The 12,307-nt window shown below is 32.5% G+C and overlaps 1 protein-coding gene across 4 annotated transcripts in view; it reads left to right on the top strand.

Moving 5' to 3' along the window:
• The first annotated feature begins 267 nt into the window (after positions 1-267).
• LOC136027064 (tRNA-specific adenosine deaminase 1-like) overlaps positions 268-12,307 on the top strand; it is a 51,020-nt gene continuing 38,980 nt past the window's right edge. Inside the window, exons 1-2 of one of the 4 annotated variants that reach the window (XM_065703992.1) lie at positions 305-335; positions 4,666-4,813. In XM_065703992.1, coding sequence (XP_065560064.1) covers positions 4,709-4,813 — 105 coding nt within the window. In that variant the 5' untranslated portion in view covers positions 305-335; positions 4,666-4,708. Of the gene's footprint in view, positions 336-4,665; positions 4,814-12,307 lie in introns of all 4 variants that reach the window. The other 3 variants (XM_065703994.1, XR_010617484.1, XR_010617485.1) reach the window with 3 other exon arrangements.

The following is a 12,307-nucleotide window of genomic DNA, read 5'->3' as shown; positions in this document are numbered from 1 at the left end:
TTTTTTTAACATCATATTGCACAAAGATTGAAAATTCCAATATTTCAAATTTGGTTCTCCACCAATCCTGATTTATTCTATTTTAGGCCGTAAAACTGACATTAGTCTGTGTTTATTTTTACCAGTATTCATTGCAAATTTTCTCGGTTGTCAGTGAAAGAACTCCGACATAAATCTTCGTGAGTGTCACATAGTGGCTGGCAAGTTTTTAACCCACTTTTGCGCCAAATGTCATTTTCTGATGTAGTTTTCGTTGGAAACTGGGTAATTGATTTAATACGTTGACAGCACTGTTCTACACGACCAACTTAACTTGAATTCCAAGGACCTGTTGGGTTGGTGTTCCTAATTTTTTTTTTCGTATGAGTGTTAATATTACTAATTTATGCTTGATTTCTCTAAATTTATGTTCTAAGTACACTCTTCTTACCCTAATTTGGTCAAACCTGCAAAGTCTAGGCTACATAGGGATTTTAAGATTGATTGGCCCAGGCTAGGTTAATCTGATATTAATATTGCATCATAGCCTAGTAGTCCGAAAATGAAGTTCAGAAATAATTTTTTATTCATGTAAGATGGTTTTTGATAATTTCTGAGGTTATTAATTTCAGATCTTAGACCAATGTTTGACTTAGGCTAACTTAGGTAATTAGCCTGTGATTGGCAAGCGGTCTATTCTTCAGTTGTGTTATCATCACAAAAGAATAATTTTTGGTATTTCAGTTAATGTTTAGCTGAAAGATGAATATAGGTCTACTGCTTAGGCTGTTGTACTTTATGTGGGCTACTAAGCAGCAGTTCTTTTTCTTGTATGGAATGTATAGGCTATATATCTCAATGCAGTGTTGGTGCATACATTGAATACTGCCAACAAGAGGCCAGTCAACTGCCACCAAAGTGTCATAATACTACTTCCAGCTGAGGCAGTGGTGTTCTGCTTACTTTGAATTAATTTGATCCATCTTTATTGCATCAACTGCAAAGTCAGAGCTTTTCTTTTCTTGTGTGGTTTAGGAATTTGACTTTCCTGCTTAGAAATAAAGTGTGGTTTTCAAAATAAATAAAAAATTGTACTCACAAATATTTTGCAAGAATTCTGTGTTTCCAGGGTATTTTTTTGTTCAGCATTTAGGTCTTGTAGCATATCCATTGAATGGACAAATGTCTTTCAAACATACACTAAATGAAATTCCAGTCTGGAACTTGAGATTCAAAGAACTCTCTATTTCAAGATACCTTAGTAGAGCAAAGAATCAATGCTTCTCAAGTCCTTGCCATAGGTAGGGGTTTATAAATGCTGAGGTTTTAATTCCATGACATAGCAGGATTATCTGAAAAGAGATGTTGTAAAAATTCTAAAGTTCCTTTCCAATTCCAATTGTTAAGGGAAAATGTTATGTAGAACTTCCCATCCATCTCTTCTATATATAAATATTTTTAGCTTGTGTGGGAGCAATAGAAGCATAAGGGCACTGATTTTAGTTTCTATCTGTTCCTCTGATCTAGCAATGTAATCTGTGAATGCTAATTTTTTTTACTAGGCTTTCTAAATTAAGCTTTTTGCACAAACCCTGTTTCAGCTTATCTAAGAAAATGGTATATAAAAGTTTAAAAATTTTAACATAGAGTTATTGTAGAGGGTTTTGAGAGGAACAACTTGAATTTCAAGTTTTTTCCTAATCAACTCAAAGAGACATTTTCATCAGTTTATTGTTTCTAGTTGAACTCACTACCATCAATTTTATGTTAGAAACTCCTCAGCTGTAAGTATTTAGTTTCAGTAGGTAGGCATAAATTCTGGTCTCCAGGTGATAAACAGTCAGCATTTCAACTTGTCTTGGCTGGCATCACAAGTGAATGTTTTAACATATCATCCAAATAAGGACTGGTCTGTCAAATTAGTGCCATGAAAGAAGAATTTGGCCTAGTTAGTTCATAAAAGTACTTTGTGAATGATGGTAAAGAAGCATGCTAAAAGAGGACTTGGCTTGGTTGCTGTGCAGAAGCACAGGAAGAAACTAAATAAAAAATGCAAAAAGCTTGGGTAAGCATTACTTCCAAAACATTTACTTGACTTGAACAAAACATCTCTTCAAGAAGAGACTACACCAGAATTCTAAAAACTGAAATTTATAATTGCTGGTTGCAATTTTAAATTGGATTTTGAAGAAATTATTGCTAGATAGTTAATATACAGTATTTTCTAAAGAGCTATGAGTAATTAAATATATTATTCTGTGTATGAAGGGTTGTCCTGTCCTCAATACCTTGCTGTTTACTTCAAAGCTGTTAGCACTTTTAAAACTGCTTTTAACTGTGTTGCTCTGTTTATAAATGTCAAATATTAAATGACACAGCTCAAAATCAACCAAAACGTTCAGATACAAAAATTTAATATCAATTGATTTATGAAAAGAATTGACTTTATACTGATTTCAGATATATAAATTCATTAAGTTTAATATTATTTATCAAAAGCTATGCACATGAGAAAATCTGTCTGATTTTCAAAAAAGAACCCCCTAAAAGACAAAGAATCTTGATGAAAATCACATCATCAATTTCACCATATTTGAGAAACCTATTGTAGAAGTTTCTAGCTCTCATTTGCAAAAATGTGGAATATTGTATTTTTTACCAGAAGATCATGGATACATGTTTATTTGTCTGTTTCTTTTTTTTATTGTTTTTTTTCCAAGATGTGATTGCATCAAACCAATAGTCCTAGAATATTAGGAAAGGGGTCATTCAAATAGACATTAAAAGTTCTAGTGCCCTTTTTAAGTTACCAGAAAATGTAGGGTAACTACACCACCTCCCTCCTCTCTTTTTCCTAAAAGTTGTTTGATCAACATTTTGAGGTGACCATTTTGTTCAGCATAGCTGTCATGGGAGAAGAGAAATTCCATGAAGGGGGTGCAGGATTTTCTAGCACTATTAAAAAAAATAATGAAAAAAATAAATATAAAAGTATTTTTCCACTGAAAGTTAGCACCAGCATTAAAACTTAAAACGAACAGAAATTATTATGCAAATGGGACTCATCTCTTCCTAAATACCTTGCTCTTTATGCTAAAATATTTTTAGTAATTTCAACTATTTATTCTAAAGCCTTTGTGATTCAGGGGTCAATCTCAAAGAATTGGGACAAAATTAAAGATTTAGTATAAAGAGCAAGGTATTAACAAGGGGGTAAACCCCCTCATATACATAATAAAAATATACAAATATAGAAGTTCATTACACAAGTTAATTTATATGTTATGTATAAAATTGTTCATTAAAATAACAAATTACCGAAAAGTAACCGAAAAATTCGAGGGCAGCTAGGCCTCCTCCCCTACCCTTTTTGTCAAAATTGTCTGACCAAAACTAAGAGACAGCTATTTAGCAAAAAAAAAAATAATATGCAAATTTGTTTTAAATATTCATTTGTGGAGAGCTAAAATCAAGCATGCATTAGTTAAAAAACGTTCAGAAATTAAATAAAAAAAAACAAACAAGTTTTTTAACTAAAAGTAAGGAGCAACATTAAAATTTGAAACGAACAGAAATTACTCCATGTATGAAAGGGGCTGTTCCCTCCTCAACGTCTGCCTCTTTACACTAAAGTTGTTTCCTGTTTTATAAAGTAGAATTGAGAGAAAGAGTCAAACTTTAGCGTAAAGAGCAGGATGTTGAGGAGGGAAAAGTCTCTTTCATACATGGAGTAATTTCTGTTTGTTTTAAGTTTTAATGTTGCTTCTCACTTTCAGTTAAAAAACTTGTTCTTTTTTATTTAATCTTTTAATAATTATGTTATCATAGTGCTTAGTTAGGAAAAGGATCTCAACAATGTTACCAAATTCGGTAAGGCCATTTCAGCAATAATTATAATGTTAAAGTCAAATACTCTTGATTTTTATAATGTAAAAAAACCGTTTTTAAATAAAATACCCCATCTTCCTACCAACAAAAATGGGCAAGATTACTTTCTATATAATAAACTAATAATTATGCTATCATAGTGCTTAGTTAGGAAAGGGATCTCAGTAATGTTACCACATTTGGTAAGGCCATTTCAGCAATAAATATAATGTTTAAGTCAAATATTCTTGATTTTTATAATGTAAAAAGGCCGTTTTTTAAATGAAATACCTCATCTTCCCACCAACAAAAATGGGCAGGATTACTTGTTATATAACTAATAATTATGTTATCGTAGTGCTTAGTTAGGAAAGGGATCTCAACAATATTACCAAATTTGTGAGACCATTTCAGCAATAATTATAATATTAAGGTAAAAAACGCTTGATTTTTATAATGTAAAAAAGCCGTTTTTTAAATGAAATACCCCATCTTCCCACCAACAAAAATTGGCAAGATTACTTGCTACAGATGTTTTCAAAAATACAACTGAAAGAGAAATTACAAAACAGTTGAGAATAACCCAAATTCAATAATTTGCAATTGTCTTGATTCAAATGCTGCACTTTATATCTTGGTTTATTATCACATCATGTTTGAGGTATTTCAGGCTTCTTGTTTAATTTTAGTTAGAAATTACTATTATATTCAATCTGTGTTTTTTTTCGCTAAAGTTTTTTTTAGTAAAAGCCATGATTCAATTTTTGCCAGGTTGCTGATGCAACTATGGTGGGAGGGCTATTTTTATCATCTTTTTAGAGATAGGCCCATTTCTTTGAGCCAATTCTGCTTGGGTCAAGGAATGCAAGGTGTTTCAACAATGTTGGTGTCAGCAGTGTTTTATGTATCCTTGCCTTTTTCTCTCTTGAGATGGCTTCAAGAAATGCCGTTTTGTTGGCGCCATATGGTAACTTTTTCTAGTTCTATCAGGATAAATCTCTTATGACTGTAGGTGTGAGTAGGCCTATTAGCTTTGGAAAATGTCACTACCTTATCTTTACAATTGTAATGTCAATTTGATGCCATTTTTGAGGAAGGTCAGGATCTAATTTGGGACTCTCAAAAATGTCTCTTCAAAATGCATATTACCTGGACAATAGTTATTGTTACTAAATTAATCTTAAATGGGAATTTACATCATATGTTTTCTTCTTTTAAGTGTATTTTATCTGATTGTATTGAAAATCACTTTCCAAAATTTTGTTTTATCTTTTATTTGGTTTTCAATTAAGTGTTATATATTCTCTAGCCCTCTGTTGGGGGGGGGGGACAATATGGGGGGAAAGGCAAAATACTGTTGCCATCTCTCAAACCCATAAAAGCTTAGAATATAACTTTTGCCCTGCTAAAAACAAAATTTATTTTGATCACTTTCTTTCTTTTTTACAACAATTTTTTCATAATGTCACTGTTTTATAAAATTCAATCGGTTTTTTACTTACTTGTATAACCTACAGTAAATTTTTATTTATGTTTTCTTCTTTCATGTATATTCTATCCGATTGTATTGAAAATCACTTTCCGAAATGTTTTTTTATCTTTTATTTGGTTTTCAATAAAGTGTTATGTATTCTATAGTCCTCTGTTGGGGGAGGCCAATATGGGGAAAAGCAATATACTGTTGCTATTCCTCAAATCCCTAAAGCTTAGAATATAACATTAGCTCTGCTAAAAATAAACTTTATTTTGACCACTTTTCTTTCTTTTTTACAACACTTAAATAATTAAATGCTACAAACTCTCGGGATTATTTTCGTAATGTCATTGTTTTGTTACAATCGATTTGTTTTTTATTGCTTTCTTTTATAACCTCCAGTAAATTTTTATTTCGGTTCTCTACTTTTAGGTGTATTCTATCCAATTGTATTGAAAATCACTTTCCAAAATATTTTTTTTTTAATCTTTTATTTGGTGTTCGATAAAGTGTTATGTATTCTCTAGCCCTCTGTCGGGGGAGGCCAATATGAGGGGAAAGGTAGTATACTGTTGCTATTCTTCGAATCCATAAAGCTTAGAATATAGCTTTAGCTCTGCTAAAAACAAAATTTATTTTGACCACTTTTCTTTCTTTTTTACAACACTACAAACTCTCAGGATTTTTCTTTTTGTAATATCATTGTTTTATAACAATCAATTTGTTTTTTTTTACCACTTACTTCTATAACATGCAGCAAATCTTTATGTATCTTTTCTTCTTTTAAGTATATTCTGTAAAATTGTATTGAAAATCACTTTCCAGAATAATTTTTTCGTTAATTTTTCATTTGGTTTCAAACAGTTCGTGGTAACGAACTGTAAAAAGGAGTGATCCGGCTCAATAGTAAAGGAAACTCTAAAAAAACGGAATTTTGATGCTAAGAGATACATCAAAAGAATCAGATTTTCATGCTGATTTTAAATATATAAGTTTCATCAAATTTGGTCTTTGTCATCAAAAGTTACGAGCCTGAGAAAATTTGCCTTATTTTGGAAACACCCCCTAAAAGTCATAGAATCTTAATGAAAATCACACCATCGCATTTAGCATATCAGAGAAACATATAGCAAAATTTCAAGCTCCAATCTACAAAAATGCGGAATTTCGTATTTTTTGCCAGAAGACAGATCATGGGTTCGTTTTTTTTGTTGTTTTTTTTTTTCGTTTTTTTATGGCACTTGGTTTTAAGGCTGGACGGACTCGCAAAGAATCTTCCTATACCTCCCATGTTAAACATTTGGAGTTTGCCTGACGTTCCTGAATTAGTGATTTTGGCGGTTTTTATGTCAATAGAAGTAAAAAAATCTGGTGAATATTTTGGCATAATCAAATCTTAAAGCCGACAATTATTTTTTTTATAATTCCAAAATAATTATAAAACCTGTTTCGGGTTTGCATTCTAGATTGCTAAGCTTGACATTGTTGTTGTGGGTATCAAAAAATAGAGCAAAAAATTTTCTATTCATCAGTAAGAAGCTTTTTTCTATAATATATACCTCCTGGCTGCAGTCCCTTCAAATACTTTACATATTTGTGTTCCGAAATCAAAATTTCCCCTCAAAAGGTTAGATTGAGCTGTAATCGGAGCATCTAAGAATGCAAAAATTACACCAAGGGGCTAACCACTCGGATTGTTCAGGAGCGATTCAGTCAAGCATTATTTAGTTCTAACCTGTTTAAACAGAGTCTAGAGAAGAAGTAAGGTGCAGACACCAAACTGCCGGTTAATGAATATGTAAGAAAATTGTATTGTATAAATAATTAAGGATAAGCTGCGTCTAATCCTAGAGATAAATTGAACACAGCACAAGGGCCGAATAAGAAGCAATGGTTTTATTTTAAAAAGATTGATCTATCGTTTTGGTTTAATTAAAATAAATTCAGGACAAATTTATGTATTGTAGTATAAGTACAATTTTGCATAATCTTCGTACTGAAATAAGAATTAAAAATATATAAAACAAGCTAATTAATAACTAATGAATGAAACAAAATAACTAATGAACGAAACAAAATGTCCCCAGAATATTTAAATTTGTTATAGCAAAACCCGAGTCTTGCTGTAGAACTACCAAAGCAAACTACAAAAGCAGTCAATGACCAGTCTCAAGTCCAAGGCCTTTCCAAGAAACAATCCCACCCCTTGGTAAATAAACCCCAATAAAAATTACCCATACTAAAGCAGTCAAATGACCAGTCTCAAGTCCAAGGCCTTTCCAAGAAACAATTCAACCCTTTAGTAAGTGAACCCCGATAAAAATGGTCAAAACCCTAATAAAGTTCTTATATAGTTCTTGTTATTGACCACAGTAACATGGGAAAAAAAAAGAAATATACGAGGGCTCCATTTGCCAAATGTGCAGGCCCATCGTGAAAAGTTGAAATTAAATTATCGGGCTAGAGGCAGACCGCGTTTACCAAAATATATGTTAGAAGACTTAACGGATGCTTCGGTTCACGACGAATCAAGTTCCGAAGGAATTGGAACAAATTCCCCTTTTGTGTTTAAAGTTATCACTTCTGGAAGAAATTTGGGGTCAGACCTTCTAAAAGGCTCACGCTGGATTGTGGATCTGCCTTACCTTTTTGAGAATTATGAAAAGCTCGTGATTCGCCAAATGTAAGTTTTTTCTTTGTCTTTCATTTTAATGTTTAATCAACAATTAGTTCCAAAGAATGTATGATACCAAAATATGGTACTAATTTTTTTTTTTTGACAATACAAAGTTTAAGTAACTCGCTATAGTCGCCAGAAGTGCAAATGCTAAAAATTATGCAGAAAAGATTTAATATATTATTTTTTTGTAGAGGGTGAACAACCTTTTAATTGTGTTTTATGGCGAGGTGGTTCTTATAAACCTACTTTTTTTGTATCAATATTTCTAATTGACTTTAATTTCAATAGAACTCATCAGATTTTATATTAAATTAAAGTCCATGTCCACTACCTACCCACGACTTAGAAATTGTTGCAGTTCCCTTTAAATTGTTGGTATTTCTTTGTCCACAAGTTTATCGGAGTAATCTTTCATGTACACCCCCCCCCAAAAAAAAATCCTAGATCCGCCCCTGACGTGGCGGGTGGGTAAATATTCACTAGGGAAAAGAGAAGTAGTACAAGGGTTATGCACGATATTGTTGGCAAAATAATAAGGAAATTTGTACTCTCATTTCCTTAAGGGTGACTAGATTTGCTCTCTGAAGAAGGGAAATGTAAGGCCCTTTACCCTGTTTGAAAATAATTCTTAGACACGTTTTTTGAACTGCCTCTATTCTGTCCCACAATTCATTGGACATGCCAGAATGGCAAACAGAGAAACAGAAAAAAAACACAAAAAAAATGTATTAATCCAAAAACGTTCAGAAATAAAATGAAAAAAAACAAGTTTTTGAACTGAAAGTAAGGAGCGACATTACAACTTAAAACAAGCAGAAATTACTCTGTATATTAAAAGGTTTTCTCCCTTCTCAACGCTCTGCTCCTTACGCTAAAGTTTTTAACTGTTTTAAAAAATAAACTTAAGAAAAAGAGTCAAACTTTAGCGTAAAGAGCAAGGTGTTGAGGGAGGAAAAGCCCCTTTGATATACAGAGTAATTACTGTTCGTTAATTTTGCTCCTTACTTTCAGTTAAAAAACTTCTTTTTATCATTTTTTTTTCCAACATAAAGCGAACTTACCAGTAGAGGTAATTTCGAACAGTTCGTGGTAACGAACTGTAGTAAGGAGCGACCCGGCTCAATAGTAACCAAAGCTCTAAAAAACAGAATTTTGATATCAAGAGTTACATCTCAAGAATCGCACTGTTATGCCGATTTTAAATATGTGAGCTTCATCATCAAGTTTAGTCTTACCCATCAAAAGTTACGAGCCTAAGAAAATTTACCTTATTTTCGAAAATGAGGGAACCCCCCTAAAAGTCATTTAATCTTAAAGAAAGTAACACCATCAGATTCAGCGTATCACAGAACCTTATTGTACAAGTTTCAAGCTCCTATCTACAAGAATGTAGAATTTTGTATATTTTGCCAAAACACAAATCCCAGATGCGTGTTTATTTATTTAATTCTTTTTTCCAAGGGTGATTGTACCGACCCAGTGGTCTTAAAATTTTGCGAGAGGGCTCATTCAAATGGAATTTAAAAGTTCTAGCGCCATCAAAATCCTGATATAGCCATTTTATTCAGCATAGTTGAAAAACCTTATAACTATGTCTTTCAGGACGACTTACTCCCCCAAAGTCCCCATGGGAGAAGCTGCAAGTTAAAAACTTTGACCAGTGTTTGCACATAGTAATGATTATTGGGAAGTGTACAGACGTTTTCAGTGGGATTTTTTGGTTGGAAGGAGGGGTTGAGAAGAGGAGGTTATGTTGGGGAAACTTTCCATGGAGGAGTTTGTCATGGGGAGGAAAATTTCCATGAATGGGAGGGGGCAGGATTTTCTAGCATGATTTAAAAAAACAATGAAAAAATAAATATGAAAAAGTGTTTTCAACTGAAAGTAAGGACCAGCGGTAAAACTTAAAAAGAACAAAAAATATTACACATATAAGGGGTTCATTTCCTCCTAATCTCTCACTCTTTACGCTAAAGTATTTTTTAGTAATTTCAATTATTTATTCTACGGCCTTTGTGATTCAGGGGTTATTCTTAAGGATTTAGGACAAAATTTAAGCTTTAGTGTAATGAGCGAGGTATTGACAAGTGGGCGAGCCCCCCTTATATACGTAATAGATACATGCGAATATAGAAGTTCGTTAGGTAAGCTAATTCGTAAGTTACGTATATTTTTACTAATGAAAACCATCGTAAAAAACTAAAAGCTCTAGTTGCCTTTTTAAGTAGCAAAAAATTGGAGAGCAGCTGGACCTCCTTCCCCGCTCATTTTTCTCAAAATCGTTCGATCAAAATTATGAGAAAGCCGTTTAGCCAAAAAAATAAAAATTCAAATTTCGTTTTAATTATTCATCTGCGCAGAGCCGAAATCAAAACATGGATTAACTAAAAAAACGTTCAGAAATTAAATAAAAAACGATTTTTTTTAAATGAAAGGAAGGAGTAACATTAAAACTTAAAACGAACAGAAATTACCCAGTATATGAAAGGGGCTGTTCCCTCCTCAACGCCCCGCTCTTTACGCTAAAGTTTTTACAGTATTAAACAGTAGATCTTTTAAATTATATTTTTGGTAAAAAATAAGGAGAGGGGCACATTTGAAGGAAGGCCTAAAAATTCAGAAAAGAACTTAAAACAACCATAAGTAGCTACTTATACTATTCCTAAGAGCGAATGCTTTGCTATACCCCACCCCTCGCCCCTGTTTAAGCGACAGTTTATAGCCCATTATATATTTCCCCATTACATTTTGAAATAGCCCCACTTTTTACTTCTGTATTAATTTATGACGAAAGCTAATCAATCGGCAGAAAAAATGGGTCGCGCTATTCTGAAATAAAAAAAACAAAACAAGTTTTTTCAACTGAAAGTAAGGAGCAACATTAAAACTTAAAACGAACAGAAATTACTCCGTATATGATAGGGGCTGTTCCCTTCTCAACGCCTTTGATTTCTACGCTAAAGTTTGACTCTGTCTCACAACTCTCCATTTAAAAAAAAAACTTGCCATTTTGAAAAATAAAAAAATATACTATGACGTTTAGGGGCGTTTCCCCTTATTTTCCAAACTCGTAACTCGAAGAAGAGGGGGATATGTTGGGGGAACTTTCCTTGGAGGAATTTGTCATGGGAGAAGAAAATTTTCATGAAGGGGGCCCAGGATTTTCTAGTATTATTTAAAAAAAAATAATGAAAAAATAAATATGAAAAAGCTTTTTTCAACTGAAAGTAAGGAGAAGCATTAAAGCTTAAAACGAACAGAAATTATTAAGCATACGATAGGCTCACCTCCTCCTAATACCTCGCTCTTTAAGCTAAAGTATTTTTAGTAATTTCAACTATTTATTCTACGGCTTTTGTGATTCAGGGATTATTCTTAAGAAATTGGGACAAAATTTAAGCTTTAATGTAAAGAGCGAGGTACTAACGAGGGGGTGAGCCCCTTCGTATACGTAATAAAAACATGAGAATACAGAAGTTAGTTACGTAAGCTAATTTGTAAGTTACGTATATCTTTTACTAATAAAAAGATTCGTAAAAAATTAAAATTTTTAGTTGCCTTTTTAAGTAACCAAAAAATCGGACGGCAACTAGGCATCCTCCCCCGCTCCATTTTTTCTCAAAATCATTCGATCAAAACTATGAGAAAGCACTTTAGACAAAAAAATAAATATTAAAATTTCGGTGTAATTATTCATCTGCGGAGAGCCAAAATCAAAACATGCATTGATTCAAAAACGTTCAGAAATTAAATAAAAAAAAAAACAGTTTTTTTAACAGAAGTAAGGAGCGACATTAAAACTTAAAACGAACAGAAATTACTTCGTATATGAAAGGGGCTGCTTCCTCATCAACGCCCCGCTCTTTACGCTAAATTTTTTACTGTTTTAAAAAGTAGAGTTAAGAGAAAGAGTCAAACTTTAGCGTAAAGAGTGGGGCGTTGAGGAGGAAACAGCCTCTTTCATATACGGGATAATTTCTGTTCGTTCTAAGTTTTAATGTTGCTCCTTACTTTCATTTAAAATACTTTTTTTTTATCTAATCATTAAAAAGTACGGATAAAGGTTCTGAAAGAATGTCTGCAAAGGCTTTAAAGGATTTGAGAAATAAACTAGCTAATTTGATCCTCCTAACTCATAAAAGCATATTGGTATTTTTAATCGTACTAATAAGAACTTTGTGAATTACTCGAATAAAAATTTAAATGATAGTTGAGATGCAACTGAATTTGGGGCACGGATTTTTACTTTGAATTTGATTTTAGGGAGTCAAGTGAGACTTAATTTTTCTTGGAATTTGGTTAGTAAT

This window comes from Artemia franciscana, chromosome 5 (genome assembly GCF_032884065.1).
Source record: "Artemia franciscana chromosome 5, ASM3288406v1, whole genome shotgun sequence".
In the NCBI taxonomy this organism is placed as follows: domain Eukaryota; kingdom Metazoa; phylum Arthropoda; class Branchiopoda; order Anostraca; family Artemiidae; genus Artemia; species Artemia franciscana.
The sequence above is the reverse complement of the archived record's forward strand: the minus strand, read 5'-3'. Positions and strand labels throughout refer to the sequence as shown.